Source organism: Cervus elaphus, chromosome 12 (genome assembly GCF_910594005.1).
Source record: "Cervus elaphus chromosome 12, mCerEla1.1, whole genome shotgun sequence".
In the NCBI taxonomy this organism is placed as follows: domain Eukaryota; kingdom Metazoa; phylum Chordata; class Mammalia; order Artiodactyla; family Cervidae; genus Cervus; species Cervus elaphus.
Window position 1 is genome coordinate 41,797,973 of NC_057826.1, and position 19,504 is coordinate 41,817,476.

General features: G+C 34.5%; 1 protein-coding gene across 3 annotated transcripts in view; it reads right to left on the bottom strand.

Annotated features, from left to right (window-relative positions):
* SPPL2A (signal peptide peptidase like 2A) overlaps positions 1 to 19,504 on the bottom strand; it is a 53,114-nt gene that overhangs the window by 14,441 nt on the left and 19,169 nt on the right. Inside the window, exons 2-14 of one of the 3 annotated variants that reach the window (XM_043919327.1) lie at positions 18,919 to 19,034; positions 18,425 to 18,607; positions 17,418 to 17,507; positions 16,811 to 16,944; positions 12,669 to 12,820; positions 8,965 to 9,061; positions 8,429 to 8,530; positions 7,380 to 7,461; positions 6,754 to 6,828; positions 2,196 to 2,252; positions 1,951 to 2,004; positions 1,394 to 1,496; positions 145 to 219 (exon numbers count right to left, since the gene is read on the bottom strand). In XM_043919327.1, coding sequence (XP_043775262.1) covers positions 145 to 219; positions 1,394 to 1,496; positions 1,951 to 2,004; positions 2,196 to 2,252; positions 6,754 to 6,828; positions 7,380 to 7,461; positions 8,429 to 8,530; positions 8,965 to 9,061; positions 12,669 to 12,820; positions 16,811 to 16,944; positions 17,418 to 17,507; positions 18,425 to 18,607; positions 18,919 to 19,034 — 1,320 coding nt within the window. Of the gene's footprint in view, positions 1 to 144; positions 220 to 1,393; positions 1,497 to 1,950; positions 2,005 to 2,195; positions 2,253 to 6,753; positions 6,829 to 7,379; positions 7,462 to 8,428; positions 8,531 to 8,964; positions 9,062 to 12,668; positions 12,821 to 16,810; positions 16,945 to 17,417; positions 17,508 to 18,424; positions 18,608 to 18,918; positions 19,039 to 19,504 lie in introns of all 3 variants that reach the window. The other 2 variants (XM_043919329.1, XM_043919328.1) reach the window with 2 other exon arrangements.

A 19,504-nucleotide genomic window follows, 5' to 3' on the forward strand; every position in this document is an offset into this window, starting at 1 on the left:
GGTAGTAAACTCTATCTCTTTTTGATGGAAAAAGCATCCTATTAAGTAATGGTGAAGAATTAGAATCCAGGACTCCTTACTTTTAGACCTTTTCCTACAGGTGATACAACTCAATATAACAAAAAGAAAAAACAAAAAATTTACCAATTGTGGAGGAAACATAGTATATAGAAGAACCAATCTCAACATCAAATCTTCTACAGTATGCAATCAACAGGCCTAAAGAAAATTTCACATGACAGTCTTAAAATAACAATAGCAATACAAATGCAGTTGTTAACTATGGTAAAAGTACATGTTGCGTTGTATTTAACATTCATTTTTGCGTCATTAGAACATTAAAGTACCTCAAATTAGGACAAAATTTTATATGCTGATTTCTTTAAACTTAATACCATATATTAAGCATTTTCCTAAGCCATTAAACAGTCTTTAAAAACATAATTTTTATTAGTTAGCACACTGTCTTCACCAATTCTATGCTATGTGCTTCTAATAGCACATGGTGTGGAACTGGTAAAGAGAAGAGTAAATTTAAAGACATTCAAGAACTTTAAGGTTACTTAATAGAAAGCATTCCCTACTTTACCAATTACGTGAGAGGAGACTCACTGGGCTAAGAGAGCTGCTACACTGGACTTTGCCATCCAGCTCACATGGCAACACTATTCGTTTCTCGATCTAGCTTTACTATGTCAATGGCAGGGCTTTTTCAGAAGAGCCAGTACTCTTTACCTAGGCACAGCCTGTTAGTACACAAGGAGACAGTAAGAAAAGTGAGGAAGGATGCACTACCAGCTGACTGAGAAACATTATTAATCACTTCTATACTATATTATTCCTGGGCTGGGATTAAGTTTATTCTATAGGTAGCCCAGTGAGGAACAGGCCAAACTGCAGTAACTATCAGAGCAGACATTCTAGGAGAAGGCAATCAATTCCACCAAACACTGTATTTTTTTGGTATTATAATGCCCTACAAGCTGTTGTTCTACAGTGTTTTCCTCTTTATCACGACCTTGCTTAGTTTAAATAACTTAGTTTAAACAAATAACTATTGTTTTAAAACATAAGTAACAGAAATTATAATATATTTGGCATTATTAAATTCAACTTTTAAAGGGGATTTATGATATACTTTCTTGGTGATCCTAGTTACTTCTAAGGCATTTTTTGAGCCATGGGAGATATACTTTGGTTGTTACTATTTGGGCTTTATCTTCTATCCATCAAAACACTTTTTCTCCATTCCTGTCACTGATCCCAGCTCTAGCATTAGCCAGAAATACTTAAAGAGCAGGTAACTTTTAACATTTGATATCTGATACTGCACATCTGACAATTTTAAATCATCAGTCTACTTTCACTCAAATTGTTACAAACAACTGCTTACCTGGTACAATGATGTCTCCAAAACCCAATATTGAAACTGGCATGAGACACACACTCATTACTGAGAAATAGGCCAGTTTTGGTACCCTGATGACTACTGGTAACTGTAATTACAAAAAAAAAAAAAAGAGAGAGACCACCAATAAACCTCTTAGGAATCTTTACCCATATCTTCAGAAAGGGAAGGATTGATGTTAGAATAACTTAATGTTTTAAAATTAACATTTTAGAAATATGAGGAGGAAAAAAGCTTGAAATCAGAGAACATAAATTAGACATATATATACTCTGAATATATAGAAAGCTTGAAAGACATAGATATGCAGTTATGGAGTAACAAAACCCAACACACATGTAGGGTTAAGAGTATGAATCCAGTATCCCCATATCTAACGTTTTTTCTTTCCTTTTTACCAAAAATAGAGGACTCAGGCCTTGAAAGAGATTTTTTTTTTTTTTTTTTTTTTTACAATCTGGATTTTTTTTCCCCAAAGAAGAGTCTTGTCTGAGAGGGTATGATTTAAAGTCCAATGAACATATCTGAAATACAATCCTTACTTTCTCATGGGGAGCTGATGGTTGAGCAGTGGCTTCCACCAAGTTTCCATCATTCTAGGATGAAACCCAAGTCAATAGGTATTTAATAATTTAGAATAACTAACAAAAGGGCTATATTTTGTGAGAAACAAAGCTTTACAATACCTTAACATGCACTACATGACCAATGAATTACACAGGAAGGCAAAATTATTAACTGGACACACACAAAATGGCAGCCATTTGTACTTAATTGCCACCCCTACCTTTTCATTATTTCCAAAAGGTCCAGCTGCAAGTTCAACCATGATACTCTCACCATTCTAAAATTAAGAAAGGTAAAAGAAATTGTTCAATCACTTAAAGTGAACAATCTGTCAGTATTCATGACCTAGGGCTTCCCAGGTGGCGCTAGTTGTAAAGAGCCTGACTGCCAATGCAGCAGACTCGAGATATGTGGGTTTGATGCCTGGGTTGGGAAGATCCCCTGGAGAAGGAAATGGGAGCCCACTCCAGTATTCTTGCCTGAGAAATCCCATGGACAGAGGAGCCTGGTGTGCCCCAGTCCTTGGGGTCGCAAAGAGTTGGACATGACTGAACACACACACACACACACATTCATGATCTCCTGCCATGGCTATGGCCTACCATAAGCTGATGGAAAGTCATCTGTAGACTGATTTTTTCCTAAAATGGTCTCTGTAGATAGCAAAAATTGGAGTTATCTAAAACAAATTTCACCTAGCATGCTACTCCACTTTATTAGAACTCAACAAATAAGAGAAACTTACAGATAAACCACACAAAAATTATTCAACTGAAGGTTTGAGCACAGATTTATACTGACAACTAATATCCAGCATTTCCTCTATGGGCTATACATTTTAAGTGCTTTTACTTATGTCATATACTATGCGTCTTAGTTATTTTTAGCAATAACAATGAACAGGGACAGAAGAAATACTGAAATTTTTTATATACAGATTTGTAATAAATTGATGACTTTATTTAAATACATATTTAACCTTCTGTCTACTCACCACAATAACAATGAAGCCAAACTCGAAAAGATCAAGAACTTGAGAACATGTTTCTATCCTGACTCTTGTCCAATTTCAGCTTTGCCTGCTCTTAATGCACCAATCAAAGCATTAACCTTAGCAGAATTTTTTCCTTGTGCATGTCTAAGGTCTTTTTATGTGGGCTGTGTGAGAAATTCATTAAAAAGTTCTTTCCTGACAGCAAAGTCTACTGGGGAGAGGGGAAACATTTAGATGGAGCAAGCTAAGACTGCATGAGCACCCATCTTACACTTAAAATAATGCCCCAAACAGGTCATGGGAAGATAAATAAATGCTGAATTTTTAGGAGAATTTGACTGATTAGCTATACTATTTTCCATGGGTGTGGAGAGCATAGAATAAATTACCTGAGTTTACTTTTAAGAGGATTTCACTGATACCTGAGTTGAGTAGAAAAAAGAATAAATTCCTTGGCTACAGAAATCTTTCCCTCATGTTAAGCTTTGGGTTACAGAAGGGTTAAATCACAGGAGTTTATGAAAATAAACTAATATTAAATACAGTTGCTTACAGGAAACTCCTATGATGTGATTCAATTTCCAGATAAAGAGCTTATTTTGGTTCATTTTCAAATTGCTATTTAAAACATTTAACTGAAGATTATTACTGACATCCTCTCATACATTCAAAGATATCTACCTGAGAAACTACTATTTGCAAGACACTATACCAAGTATGGTGGTAGATGAAGGAAAAAAAAAACCAAGACAGGCTCTTACCACCTGTACTCCTACGGCTACCTGCCCTAACTCATTAAAAATCTACTAATACCAGGGTCAAGAAGATATTTAGAATGTCTACTATTTAATTCTTGAAACTTACAGTGAAAACCACAAAAATCAGAAATCATGTATCTGATTTTCATTTTGATTTGCCTAACAAACCAAACTGAGAAGACAGTATTAAGCTAAATCTACAAGAGTGAACTCCAAAGAGCACATCAATCTTTTCCATTGGATCATATTACTAGAAGTCACACTTCTAGTCAGTGGGATCAAAGATGAAAAAAAAAGAAGAAAAATTCCCTAGGCACAAAAGAACGAAGACTCAAAGACATCTTTACTATTACCATATATACCTTTAAAATCCTGACATTTTTATGTGTACAGAATGGACATAGTTTGCTGGCAGACAAGTTTGGCATTTATAAAGCGATACTAGTGTTAAAACACAATGGAAAATTTATTTTTAGAAAAGAGTTTAGTTATAGCTTTTATGTTCACTGTGCAATGTAAGTGTCATATGGTATGAAAGTGTTAATCACTTAGTCATGTCCAACTCTCTGCAACCCAATGAACTGTAACCCGTCAGGCTCCTCTGCCCATGGAATTCTCCAGGCGAGAATACTGGAGTGGGTTGCCATTTCCTTCTCCAGGGGATCTTCCCAACCCAGGAATCAAACTTTGGGCTCCTGCATTGCAGGCAGATTCTTTACCGTCGGAGCCACCAGGGAAGCCTAAACAGGTAGTCATATGGTATGACTACCCAGTAACCTATGGGAATGGTTTTGTAGAAAGTGCGCTTTACTTTCATTATGAGATCTGTGATGGAGTGACTTATAGAAATATTTTTAAACCAAATAAATTGACACAAGCTAGAACAAGTTTAGACTGAACTTCAAAATATGCTTTAGTAAATTAACAGTTTTTGCTATAATTCATAATACCAGTTCTATGCTTTTTTAGGTTACCATTGCAAATTAAGTCAATGAGCCAGATGGTTCACCATTAAAGCATGAAAAGGTACTAGTATTTTGGGACAGTTAATTACATTTGTTACCTAGTTGCAATTTTAGCTCCCCAATGGGGCATATGTTTGTCTTATGCCATCATAGCCAATATCAGAAATGTAGATATTTCACAGATAGCAGAGGTTAAAGAATAAAGAACTACTAGGGGAAAAAGCAGTCATTATAAAATACTAAATGTATGAAAGTGACAAAGGATAAAAAAATGATATAAAGTTAGAAAGTGAGACTCAAAGTGGGAAAAGTAGAAGAGTTAAGCAATAATTAGTAATATATTCATGAGATAAGAATAGGGACAAGGTAGAAGAATTAAGCAATAATTAATAACACATTCATGAGATAGGAATAGGGACAAGGTAGAAAAACTGGGCCAATAATGAAGGACTACCACACTCACCCAACACCTCTCCCTTTTTCTAAGGACAGCACCATGATTTTATTGAGGAGCTAGTGGTATAGCTGAAACTTGAAACCTAGGAGTTTCAAGTTGCTGATTCTAACCTCGTGGAAAAAGCCAGTCTGAGACAATGAAAAGGTGGACAGAAGCAGGAAGGAAGAGTATGTGCTCCTGGGTCTAGTTTCTCCTGAGGACAGGCCCTCCCTGGCCTTTGCACGTATTCTGAATAGATGGGACCTCTTTCATATAGAAAAGTTAGGCTGGATTCTGGCAGAAGCAACCAAAAGAATTCTACTGATGGAAACAGAGGATAGAATGCTAGCAATACTCGCTCACTCAAATGATTAGGAAACTGAGGGCTAAGTGACTAGCAGCTCAGGGTTATAAAGTTACAGATCTACACTTTAGGTCTCTAGACTTCCAGTGTTGGGCTCTTTCTTAGTCTCACACTAGGGTTACAGAAATGAAAGAAGCAATGACAGCTTTTCATTCTTTTTTGCTGTCTGTATTATCTACAACAAATATTTATTATTTTATAAAAGTAAGAAAAGTTACTTTAAAATGTGTAGGAAGAAAACTTATAGACATTCTCATGTTTACATCAATCAGGAAGCTTTTTTTTTTTTCTTCAGCAAAATGGTGTAAAGGCTTAAAAATATCCTCTATTAAAATATTAAAAGGCCTTTTTTTTTTTTTAAGGAAATGGCACGGATTTATGCATCCAGTCTAGAATCCATTTCTTTTTTTCCAGGAATCTTCTCTAGTCCATTTCAAAACCCCAATGACCTTAGTGAGCAAATTTACAAGGGGAAAAAAAAAAATTTAACTACTAGTGATTGGCTTTCTGGCTATCCAACTTGCCGTCTCTCAGGACACATCCCATGTTCAAGACAGCTTATGGCAACACACATCTCTGCAGATAGGAAGGTGGTGAAAGACTTCATTTCTACCTCTAAAAACTTCTCTCTGTGGCAGTAGGAGAAATGACAGCCACCCAAAGGCCACCTTCTTCTTTGATCCTTTCACGGATGCACAACCGTCCTAAACTAGCTGAGTATATATACCTGTGAAACATTAGTGTTAAGATATTGCCCTTGACAAAGACTGGTAAGATGGGGCCAAAGTGCAGAAAGCGACAGTTTTTCCCTCGGTTTGTTTCACTGTTAGTGTCACAGTTTTTAAGAGTTCCTGGTGCCACATGACAATCCACAACTGACGATAAATTCCGCTCAGATGAAACCGAAGTCAAGTAATTCATCCTTCTACAGAGCACATTAGTGATAGCTTAACTGGTTTCGCAGGTTTCAAATCCCTAGCGTCCAATGAAAGTCATTAAGAGTTCTCTAGAAAGAAATATGTACAGTTGCTAAAGGGACCGTCCAGGGTATCGTCTATAACTATTTCAGTTAGCTTGGTGTCAATGCTTTGCCTATGGCTGTTATTTGGTTCAATGGCAGAATAAGGTGATGTAAAAGGCCAATTCTCTTAAGAGAATTAGAACCCAGTCAATGGTAAACATCTGGAAAGTCAATACTCTAAGAGCATATTTAAGATTCTAATCATTTAGTATGTTTCCTATGCATTTAAAAATATCATACCTTTGTGATGAATGGTGTTATGAAAACAAAAAATACATCATAGAGGAGAAGAAGGCCCAGAAGTATCACACATGACTGTTGAAGAAACAAACAAATTTAAAGGTCAAACTTCTCATATTTAAATTAAGAGGTATTATTTTGCAAATACAAATAAACATGTAACATACATTTAAACACTACTTTTTAAGGCATTAATGTTTATTACTATTTGTAGTTTTATTCTATAAATCACATTAAAACTTTATCTGTTTCAACCCACTCTTTTAAAAAAGAATCACTGAAACAAAGAAATGTTCTTCCCTGATTTTAGTCTTGTACGGATTATATGAATTTGGCATAGTATGTGAATGATTAAAAATATTTTATGTTAAAAAAAAATATGTAGAAGATCAGTGGTCTCCTGGGTTGGGGATTAGGACTGATTGATAAAGGGCATGATAGAGCTTTTGATGAGGTAAGAAATATTTTATAATCGATTGGGATAGAGGTTACAAAGTTACATATTTGTAAAGTTTTGATAATCTGTACACTTAAAATAGGTGCATTTAATTATATGTAAATTATACCTTAATAAAATTGTTTTAAAAAGAAAGCAATATTTTAGCTAGCAAAGTAGTTTACTTTACCTTGAAGTTGGGTAACTTCAGTGTTTTAATTAAATTCAGACAGAAAGCAATCCCCAAGATATCCTGTAAAATCCAAGCCCACCTAAAATCAAAAGAAATTACTCTATTGTTTTACCCAGTTATTTTTAAGTGGAACATTTCAAAAGAAACATATCACTAAAGCAATACTGTTCAATTGCTATGATTTGACTATTCAACTATTAAGTAGCAGTTGTAACAACAGAAAAACCTCTTAGAGTCTCCATATTTTATTGTTCTAGTAGAATAATGAATACTACTGTGCTAAGAAAAAGTTGAAAGCCTGCTTCAGAAGTATATCAGACAAAGGTACATATTTATCCTTAATCTTTGAATTTTACATGTCTCTTTTTAGAAAGGTAGCTCATAACAAAGGATACGATGTTAATATACATCCAGATAGCTAAAGCATAAAGGAAATGAGAGCTACACATCAAACTCTACCAGAAATAATAGCATGAAAAATTACCAACTGATTATCATACTTGGAGCTGCCTACAATTGTATGAACTTTGCTCCCAAATTTTGGGCCATTACATCCTTTGGGGTTTTAATAATTTTATTAATAAACTGTTAAAATTATTTTCTGTTTATCCTTCCTGCAAACAGACAGAAACCTGTATATTTTCTTATATTTTTTTCTTTCTCACATGAAAGGTAGCATATGCTAGATATTCTTGCATATTCTTTGGCTTTTTTCAGTTAAAAATATATCCTGGAAATCACTGCATATCAATTCACAGAAATCTTCGTTTTTGACAGCTGCATTGCACTTCACTGTGTGGCTATACCATAAATAAGTGTATTTTTGAAGCCTATTTCAGTTTAGATGTCTAAATCCTAGTTTACATTTCCTTCTCTAGACAACCTCAAATCCATTAGCACAAGGTTTCTTTATTTAAGTATTTAGCATGTTTCAAGACTAGGATGTTCTGGGGGAAAAAAAATCCATGATGAACAATTATCAAGGCAAGATATGAAACAACCCATCCTTAGTCTAAGCTAAAAGGAAATACAATGAGTATTCATACCTATCTTCATTTCGAAATACAGCCCAAACAACAGCTACTGCTATGCACAGTCCAGAGAGAAGATAAAGTCTCACTTCAAAGCTCTTGCCACAACAGGTAATCCTAAAAGACAGTTTGAAATAAATTAATTTACCCTAAAGATGAAATACAATGTTCACTTAATGTAACAAATGAATGTCTGCCACAGTGAGAAGAAGTTTTTGAAAAGTCAATTTTAAAGCCTTGACTTTAACTACAATGAATGATGCATAATAAAATATTCACCAGTTCAATAGAACTGTGTTGATGAAAATGCTCTATATCTGTGCTGTCCAATACCACAGCCATTAGCCACATGTAGTTATTTAGTACTTGAAACGTGGCTAATGGGGCTGGGCAACTGAAGTTTTAATTTTATTTAATTTTAATTATTTTTAATTAAAATAGCAACATGCATATTGGACTTCACAGGTTTACAACAAAGCTCCTATTTTTTCCTTGTATTGTTTTAAATTACAAAAACCAATATTATGGGCTTCCTCACAAGAGATACATACGTGCATCGTCCCCATTGTATCTTACGAACTAGTGCAGCAAGACAGTTGTACAGACTCATCGCTGATGCTATGCAGAAAATTGCTATCATAACATAAACTAGAAAAAAAGACACCAAATTATATGAGAAGAGAGGAAACACGATAAGGAAACATGATAAGAAAACTTTTATACAATTAATATTAGTTCTTTAGCTTTCTTATTAGATTGTAATACTTTCAATGCAGTGAACATATCATAATCTGAATTGGTTACTAAACTGAACATACTTAGATCTTGAGCTTTAAGAGTGGTATTTCACGTGTTGTTTCAGCTCCACTACACATTACTAGGATTTCTTTACGGGTTGAAGATAGCTCTGCAGTTTTTTTTCTTTTTTAAAAAATTTTATTATCACAGTTGATTTACAATACTGTATTAGTTTCGGGTGTACAGCTTCAGATTCTTTTCCATTACAGGCTATTACAAGATATTAAATATAGTTCCCTGTGCTATATAATACTCATTGTTTATCTTTATAATAGTCGGGTATATCTGTTAATCCTATACTGCTACTTTATCCCTTTATCCCTTCCCTTTTAATTGTAAATTTCTTTTCTACGTCTATCTTTCTAATTTGTAAATAAGTTGATCTGTATTATTTTTTAGATTCCATATACATGATATCATATTTGTCTTTCTGTCTGAGTTAACTTAGCATAATAATCTTTAGGTTCACCCATGTTACTGCAAATAGCATTATTTAATTGTTTTTTAATGACTGAGTAATATTCCATTATATATATATATCTCATACCTTCTTTACCCATTCATCTATTGATGAGCATTTAGGTTGCTTCCATAATTTGGCTATTGTAAAAAACGCCACAATGAACATCAAAGTAGAAAGACAGTATTAGCTGCTCAGTCGTGTCCAACTCTTTGCAACCCCGTGGACTATAGCCCACCAGGCTACTCTGTCAATGGAATTCTCCAGGCAGGAATACTGGAGTGGTTTGCCATTTCCTACTCCAGGGAATTTTCCCAACCCAGGGACTGAACCTGGGTCTCTTGCAACACAGGCAGATTCTTTACTGTCTGAGCCACTAGGGAAGCCCCAGTGAACATAGGGTGCATATATATGTTCTATTTAGTTTTTTGTTTTCTTAGAATAAACATCCAGAAGTGGAATTCCTGGATTATACGTTAGCTCTATTTTTAGTTTTTAAGGAACCTCCATACTGTTTTCCATAGTGGCCACACCAATTTATATTCCCACCAACAGTGATAGGAGGGTTTCCTTTTCTCCACACCCTCTCAAAAATTTTATTATTTGTAGACTTTTTGAAGATGGCCATTCTGACAGGTGTGAGATGAAACCTCATGCAGTTTTGATCTGCATTTCTCTAATAATCAGTGATGTTGAGCATCTTCTCATGTGCCTATAGGCCATTTGTATGTCGTCTTTGGAGAAATGTCAATTAGGTCTTCCGCCCTTTTTCTGATTGGGTTGTTTGTTTTTTTGATATTGAATTGTATGAGCCATTTGTGTATTTTAGATATTAACCCCTGTTGGTTGCATCTTTTGCAAATATTTTCTCCCAGTTCATAGGCTGTCTTTCAGTTTTGTTTATGGTTTCCTTTGCTATGTAAAAGCTTTAAGTTTTATTAGGTCCCATTTGTTTATTTTTGCTTTTATCTCTTTTGCCTTCAGAGACTGACCTAAGAAAACATTGGCAGGATTTATGTTAGTAGCTGTGCATTTTATCATTCAATGATTCAAAGTCACATGTTTGTTAAAGATGTCTATGAAGTGAGTTGAAGACATTTGTATTTAATTTAAATGTAGCAAATGGAAGAATTAATAAACCACTTAAAATACTTTTTATTTATTTTTTTAGTGGAAATGTTTTACTTTTTTAAAAAATTTACTTATTTTAATTGAAGGATAATTATTTTACAATATTGTGGTGGCTTTTGCCATACATCACCATGAATTGGCCATAGGTATACATGTGTCCCTAAAATATTTTTAAAGAGCTTAAAGGGGAGAACTTCCACCTACCTTAGACATTAATCATGATGTCTACATTTTCCTATGGTGGAATTCATCTCTAATAACTTTACATGTGGTAAAACCAAATCCACTTAAACAAACCTCATTGTCTAGGTATGATATTAAGGTATTAAAATTTACAAATGTTCTTCTATATTAGCTATACTTGGTTGAAAATTACTTAAAATTAAAAAATTTGATCTTGCTGTTGTTAAAAACAAGAAGAAATTATCATACTCTAAAAGTATTGCTTTGTGAAATTTTTCAAAATTTTACAATGGAAATATACATTTTAACTGAATTTTGCAAAACCACTAGATTTCAGAAAACTATAACTTTGTTTTGTATGTGAGAAAAGACAGCAAACTAGAGACAGTAAATATTAAGAAATGGCATCTATTCTAGCCATAAGGAACCATTTGAAAGTATATTAAATTTCACAATATCACACACCATTGTCAGAGTCACAATTAGACCCCATGTCATGGGATAACCATGAGGTTTAATGATCTTCCTCCTCCTACACTGAAAATTACAGTTATAAACAGGGTCAATTTTTAAATAGTGATGAGTTTAAGGAAATCCCTTACCAAAAACTAAAACGTGCGTTAGGGTAAAGTAGAGAAATCTCTTTGTTCTATTAAAGACCACTAAATATATCAACTGAGGGTCAGACACACAATTGAAGGCTGAGAATTTATAACAGAAAAATTAGCTGTGCAATGACGACCTAATACAAATACCACACTGGTATCCACTCTCCCTGCAACATATTGAAATATGAGTGATATTCCAAGAATAATTTTTTCTAATTGGAAATATATATAAGTATAGTTTTAAAACTGCTACCATAGGAGAGGAGAAATTGAAAACTAAGGTGAAACTAACCCAAGGCCCCAGTTTTCCAGAAACTTATACTATTATTCTCTAAATAAACATTTTGTAGCCTGTGGTGGTTTTCACAAAGAGTTTTTGGCTAAGTCTCATTAGGCACACTATCTTTTTCCCTGGGCTCCTTTCTCTTTCTGCTATGTGTTGGCCACAAATGGCAAATTTCCATTTTATCAGAACACTAAGTAGACTGTTCAGGGGATGGGCAAGCCATGACCCCTTCCTTCCTAAAGGAAAAAGTATCATTTACTCTCTAGACTACAAGCAAGTACCTGTGTGTTTTTAGATGTAGTATGATCTTAATGTTCACACAAGTAAAACAAAATTTAAGCAATACAACATTTTGATTTGCAAACTGACAAAAAGGACCAATCACACTTTAGGAATAAGCAGAAGCAATAAATTCATAATTTGAATAATCTTCTATTATATTTCATGCAATTGTATATAGCTACCAAGAAATCCTTAGTCTGCTGCTTAGATACCCCCAGTCTATTTTGCTTTATCTGCAGAGACAAAAACTTAGGGACCGTAGCAATTCTTTCAGGTTGTCCATGAAGCAGTGTTCTTATTTTGAGTCACAGTGTATTTTAAATCAGAATTTTTTTTTAATCCCAGAGTAATAGCGACCTAACACTTTCGACAGTTTAAAAGTTAATATCACTTTTTAATTATTCACTTAAGTTTTCCAGTTGAATGCCTTAAAGGAAAAGATAAATCTGGCAAAGTAAATGAAAATATTGTATGCTAAAAAGTAGCAAATGTAAAATGATTTCTTACCCAACCATTTGTAGAAGAAATAAAGTAAGACCATCATAATACAGCAGATGACCACAAATATTATAACTGTTAGAGGACTAAAAGTAAAATATTCTTCCTTCTTTTTCCTCATTTCTCTATCTTCAGTGTTTGTCATTGCCTTCATGTTTTCCCTGCATAAACACACACAGAAACTTCAGCAATCTCTGCCAAGTACAGTTATTTTTAAAATCTATCTGTAATACTAACTTAAAGTTGTTTCTGATTACAAAGTTAACATACTTAAACAGTTATCACACCATGAAGAAATACTTAATCTAGAAGTAAAAACTCTCTATAATTCTACCCTTCAGAGTTGGTGTGTTATTAACCACTAACTTTTGAAACTATTTTTTTCTGGAGACAAAACTGTTGAAACAGAAGATATTTATTACATAAAAAAATTAATGTTTTTGGTGATGTTTATATTATCTAATTTGGAAACTACACTGATGTAATGTTTCAAATAAAAACCAATTCTTTTTACACACTTAATATTACCAACTTGCAGGTAGTAAACTACTTTTAAAAGCAGCTTCTCTTCAATGTAAAAACACTAACTTATTCTATCAGTCAGCTCAGTATTCACTGTAAGTCTGTATGGTGCTCTTCAACATATTATGAAGGATTCAAAAGAAGTTCAAGACATCGCTTTGTCCTACCCTGATTCAAGGTAGCAAAATATTGTTTTAATTCTCCCAATACCCCTTCTGGGGTCACACAACTAGTGAAAGGCAGACAACAGGAGCTGAAGAGGAAAGGGCCACAAGCTTCTTTTATTGAACAGTTTCTGTTCTGTCACCTTGTCTCTTCCCAGTTACATAGAAGCCACTAACGTACTTTTCCAGCGCCAGTCCCTTCAACTCTGGTCTACTAAAATGGTATTCCTGATCACCTCTTGGCCTTTTGGCTAAGATCAAGTGTAAAGTGGTGTTCCCTGTTCCTTTTTCATATATCCTGATCCTTTTCACCAAGTCTGGGCTCAATACAAACTTTAGGTTAAAAAAAAAAGATTTATTTCTATCAACTTGCTAAATTGCTTATTTATCAACATGCTACTTTATGAGAAAACTGCATATCAAGATGGTTACTATTCTACACATCTGTGACTCTAGGGAGGCTGCCTGGGAAAGGAGCAGGGAGAAGGTTTGAGGAGGAACACACAGTACCTCCCTCAAACCATAGCACCAGATGACAGCGTATTAACAGAGTTTCAACAAAAGTGGTACCTGAGTGGGTAAACATGCCCACCTTTGGATAAATCCATTGCAAACATTTATTTAAGGACATTTCTATCACAGAACCCATATAAGGCACAATAACCAAAAGGCTATATATTCATATTCAGTTTATACCAGGTAATTTATTGAAGGAAAATATATTCTAGGTTTATATCATGTTAAAATAATACAACTCATCTTTTTTTAAAAAACTGTATTCAAATCAGGTCGAGAGCCACAGGCAATAGGAAGCTAAGCTTTCTTTCCTGTCATCTTGAGTTTATGATGAGGACCAGTTATATGCATGCATGCTCAGTTGCTCAGTTGTATCTGACTTCTTTGAGACCCCATGGGCTGTAGTGTGCCAGGCTCCTCCATCCCTGGGATTTTCCAGGTAAGAATACTGGAGTAGGTGGCCATTTTCTTCTTCACCAGTTATATGAGGGCTCATTATAACAGCAGTTTAACTCTCTACTGAAAAGTCTTTATACTGAATCAAGGCATTTTTCATTTTTGCATAAAGTACATCTTTCATTTGGCAGGTTAATTCTGGGTTATGAGGTCCTGTTCTGGTAAACTTTTCCCTCCCTAAGCCATATTCTCTTTTCCCTTCTCTTTCAGCCTAACTCTCTTTACTTGCTAAATAATTGTTCCTGTGTTATTTTTTAAAATTAAGATATAGAAGACATATAACATTAACTTCAGGTGTATTACACAATGATTTGATAATTGTATATATTGCAAAATGATTACCACAGTAAGTTTAGTTCACACCCATCAGCACAGAGTTAAAAAGATTTTTTTTTTCTTGTGAGGAGAACTTTTAAGAACTACTTTATTAGCAACTTTCAAATATGCAGGACAGAATCATTAACTATGGTCAGTATGTTGTACATCTACAGGACTTATTTATTTTATAACTGGAAGTCCGTACCTTTTGAACACCTTCACCCATTTTTCCCACCCTCCACCTCCCCACCTCTGGTAACCACCAATCTGTTCTCTGCATCTATGAGTTCATTTTTTTAGAGATTCCACACATAAATGAGATGTTCAGGTATTTATCTTTGTCTGACTTATTTTACTTAGCATAAGTAATACCTTCAAAATCCAGCCATGCTGTTGTAAATGGTCTTATGTCAGTAACTCTACTTTTTATGAAATGTTTTCCATTTTATCATTGATTAATACTCTTCCTCTATACTGTCACTCCCAACCACAACATACACACTTAGTTTTTTCTATCTTTATCCTACTTTCAGAATCGGTCACTTCAATTTCAAAATCCTTAACTCTGCAGGTAAAAGATCTCTCTTCTCCCAACCTAGTTACTGAAGGCAATACATTTTTTGTTTTTGTCCATCATCATGTTTTATGATTAAGTCAACTTGTATGTACTGCTCTCCCACCTCCAATTTTCTTGAGGAGGAGCCCATCCTGACAGGTACATTAAGCTTGCCTTGCTAACTCAAAGCCCATGGACCAGTTTGTCAAAAAATGCAGAATCTCAGCATTCACCCCAAGCCTACTAAATCTTAATTTTTAAAAATTTTAATGGACATGGGTTTGGGTGGATTCCAGGAGTTGGTGATGGACAGGGAGGCCTGGCGTGCTGCGGTTCATGGGGTCGTAAAGAGTCGGACACGACTGTGCGATTGAACTGAACTGAATGAGATCTTAAGACAGTTTGTATTCACATTACAGCCTGAGCAGCACTACTCTAGAAAAGAAACAGTTTACATACTAATGTAAGTACAGTGAGAATCTATATTAAATGGAAAAACATTTTCAATGAATCAGCAGCTTTTCAGAAATTATAACATTTTACCATACAATCTAGAAAATGATTTTGGAGATCTTCCATACTAGGCTTTATAAAGATTAACAGTGAAAAATATAATGCTAACTTATGTGAAGACATGTGACTAACACATGCTGAAATGTGTTTTCCAAATATGTAAAATATTTTAAGCTCAACATTCTAGGAATCTATGCTTGTTAGATTTCTCTTACTGTAAGTCAATCAAATTTTAGTATTTTAAGAAATTACAAATAAGCTTATTAGCTTTAGCTGGTGTCAAATAAGCCCTTTTTAGTGGAATCTACAGATCAATTCACAAGGTGAACATATTGTCCTTTATGCATAAAATAATGTGCTCTGAGCACAATTTTTTACTCAGAGTTAAGAAAATGAACTGATTCTTCTAAACTACACTGCCTTTGCTGCTGCTGCTGCGTCGCTTCTGTCGTGTCTGACCCTTAGCGACCCCATGGACTGCAGCCTACCAGGCTCCTCCGTCCATGGGATTTTCCAGGCAAGAGGACTGGAGAGGGGTGCCATTGCCTTCTCTACACTGCCTTTAATCTACAGCAAAAGGTACATAACTGTAAGAACACTGGGTTTAGGTTGTTATTAAATAGATAAATCCAAATTTCATGTACTTTTGAAATTTCTATATTTAAATTAAAATATGGACATGCTTAATTAATATCCAATTCCTAAAGCACTGACTAGAATGGTGAGGTCACATTGTAATGATTCAACTCAGGAGGAGCTGAAAAAATTCCCATCCTGTTTATTTTCTTTTAATCTAAGCGAATAGGTACATTAGGATGCTAACTATCTCCACCTTTTCTGGGTGAGGTAATTAAACATTTTAATTTAAGAGACTTTGGTGAAATTTCAATGTTTCCTTGCCAGCAGAAGAACAAGAGGAACCTACGACTTTCTTCTTCTCAGTGAAAAGTTAAAGATTTATGTGAGGACAAACCTGCAATCTAACGTTGTCAGCACTATATTCTGAGAACAAGTAGAACTTTAAGTGTTGTTACATGATAAAATGATTAAAGACAATAATTTTTTAACCATTTATCTTAAAAACAATGAAGTTTAATTAAGCTTACAATTCAATTAGCCCGCTCCAGTATCCTCCTAATGCCACAGTGAATACAGCAATTACAAAAATAACCACCATAGTATAGTCAAAGTTAGGCCACGATGGAGAATACATTTTCACAATAATGTTATCTCCGAGAGTCTGAAATGCAAAATAACAGTTAATACACTGGAATTCACTTTCTTTTTACTATAGAGTACGGAAGCAATATTCCAATTTCATTCTGGAATGGACAGGATATATAAGACAGTCAAGAATAACAGAATTATTTTGATAACACAATATAGTCTCTTGTCAAAATTATGAGGCTTTGCTTTATTAAAAGCAAAAGTGTGGTGTTTCACACATTGACATTGTGTTCAAGGATTTAAAATTAAGATAAATGAGATGACACAAAGATTTTAAAGAGGTTGAAACAAAGAAATATCCTCTCAAACATCAAGACTCTGAAATACCTTGCGCTAAATGGGGAGGGGTTGAATAAGACTTGAATGAGACTAGCAAGTTCCATCTTACTAGCAAATGGAACACATATAATAATTTAAATATCAGTGGTTTAAAGCACAAAATTGTACTATTTATAAACTTTATCTAACAGATAATTATTAATTTACCTGCTTCATATCTTTAAAGTCTTTGTGGTTTATAAATGCAATCAATATTTTCACATCAAGATATTCAGATTTGTTCCCTGAGGGAGGAAACTAAAAGAAAAAAAAACATATTATGAAAACTTATGAACTACTAGTAAAGTAAAAATTATTAAATACAAATATCTCTTTAAAGTTATAAAACAATGTTTCATGTGTTTTTTCTTAATATTATAATATTAAAAAGGATTCAAACTGGAATCTTTTCAGCATAAATTTAAACTGCTATTTTATACACACACACACACATTCCTAACATATCTTGTCTATTTTAGGAATGGAAAAGAAACAAAATTTTCCAATTAAACACCTCTTATATCCAGAATGTTTAAGAATACTACCATCATATTATTCAAAACTCAGCCCCTATAGCACAGGGAACCCTACTTAATGTCATGTGGCAGCCTGAATGAGAGGGGAATTTGGGGGAGAATGGATACATGTATATGTATGGCTGAGACCCCAATCAGTCAACCCTAAAGGAATCAGTCCTGAATATTCATTGGAAGGACTGATGCTGAAGCTGAAACTCCAATACTCTGGCCACCTGATGCGAAGAACCGACTCATTGGAAAAGACCCTGATGCTGGGAAAGATTGAAGGTGGGAGGAGAAGGGGACAACAGAGGATGAGATGGTTGGATGGCATCACTGACATGATGGACATGAGTTTGAGTAAGCTCTGGGAGTTGGTGATGGACAGGGAAGCCTGGCGTGCTGCAGTCCATGGGGTCACAAAGAGTCAGACACGACTGAGTGACTGATCTGAACTGAGACCCTTCACTGTTCAGAATCTACCACAACATTGTTTGTTAATCGGCTACATCCCAATGAAAAACAAAAAGTTTAAAACAAAACCCAAAAAACCTCCCAAAACACTCAGCCCCAAACCACACACAAAGAATATAGTTCAGTTCCTATAAAATTTGATATCAAGAACTCAAAAAAAGTTATTATAGTTTAATAACTTACTAGGACACTGTTATTGGCAACCAACAAAGCTTCAGCACCTCCTGTTTGTGCAATTCTGGCTTTTTCCAGAAAATGGCAGGTTCCCCACTGTACCACAACTGCTTTGTTCTTTATTCCATCAGGAGGAATATCAGAAATGTTGCAGAGTGGTGTGGTAGTCAGATTCATCAAACTAGTGGAAGTCTGGAAAGAAGAAATATCTTTAATATTATATATATCATATTTCACCCTAAAGGCATTCAAAGAGAGTATCAACATTGGTTTAACACAAAGTTCCTTTAAATTAGAAACATTTCATGACAATCAGGCTTTGAGGTAGGTATTTTTTAATTTTATAACTTTTTTTTCTCATAAAGAGAAAAATACTAAAGCAAAAGCAATAAATATTTATTAATCACAACATTATAATTAGGTTACATACTGAAACATTATAACCACTCATTTTCACCATTCAATATTTTGTTATAAATAAATAGAAACTGTGATTTACTTACTGCATTTTCTAGGGTACTTGGAAGAGATGTCCAGTGAGGGTTATATAGCATGCAGTAGTCCTTAGATGGTGAAGGTGTGCCATTTCCAGAGGCATGGAGGATTGCTTCGTGAGCAGCTGTCTGGGACACAAACAATAATTTTCACGGTGGCAATGATTCAGCTTGCCAAGGACTAAGGATTTTAATAAAACTATTTATATACAGGTTTGACCACATTTCCTTAAGGGGTAAGGTCCTCCAATGAACTTCTTTGAGGAAATAGTAAAACTGTACATGAAACATTCTTTACATCAGAAAACATTCTTTAAGGAAGTCACTTTCTTAATTGCCCTTTTTATAAGGGCCATATCCCAGGGAGGAATCTTGTTATGATGTCATAACTTCGACACTCCCTTCACACCCTGAAACTTTACTTCCCAATCTCTCATGAGTTATTATTTCATTATTCATATTCTAAAAAGACAATGCACCTGAAATCCCTTAACCTATGTTACCTTCCATATTCTATGAGTTACTAGGGTAAACTTTAAAAAAAAATTTTTTCCCCTTTTATTTTTGGCTGTGCTAGGTCTTTGTGGCTGGCAGG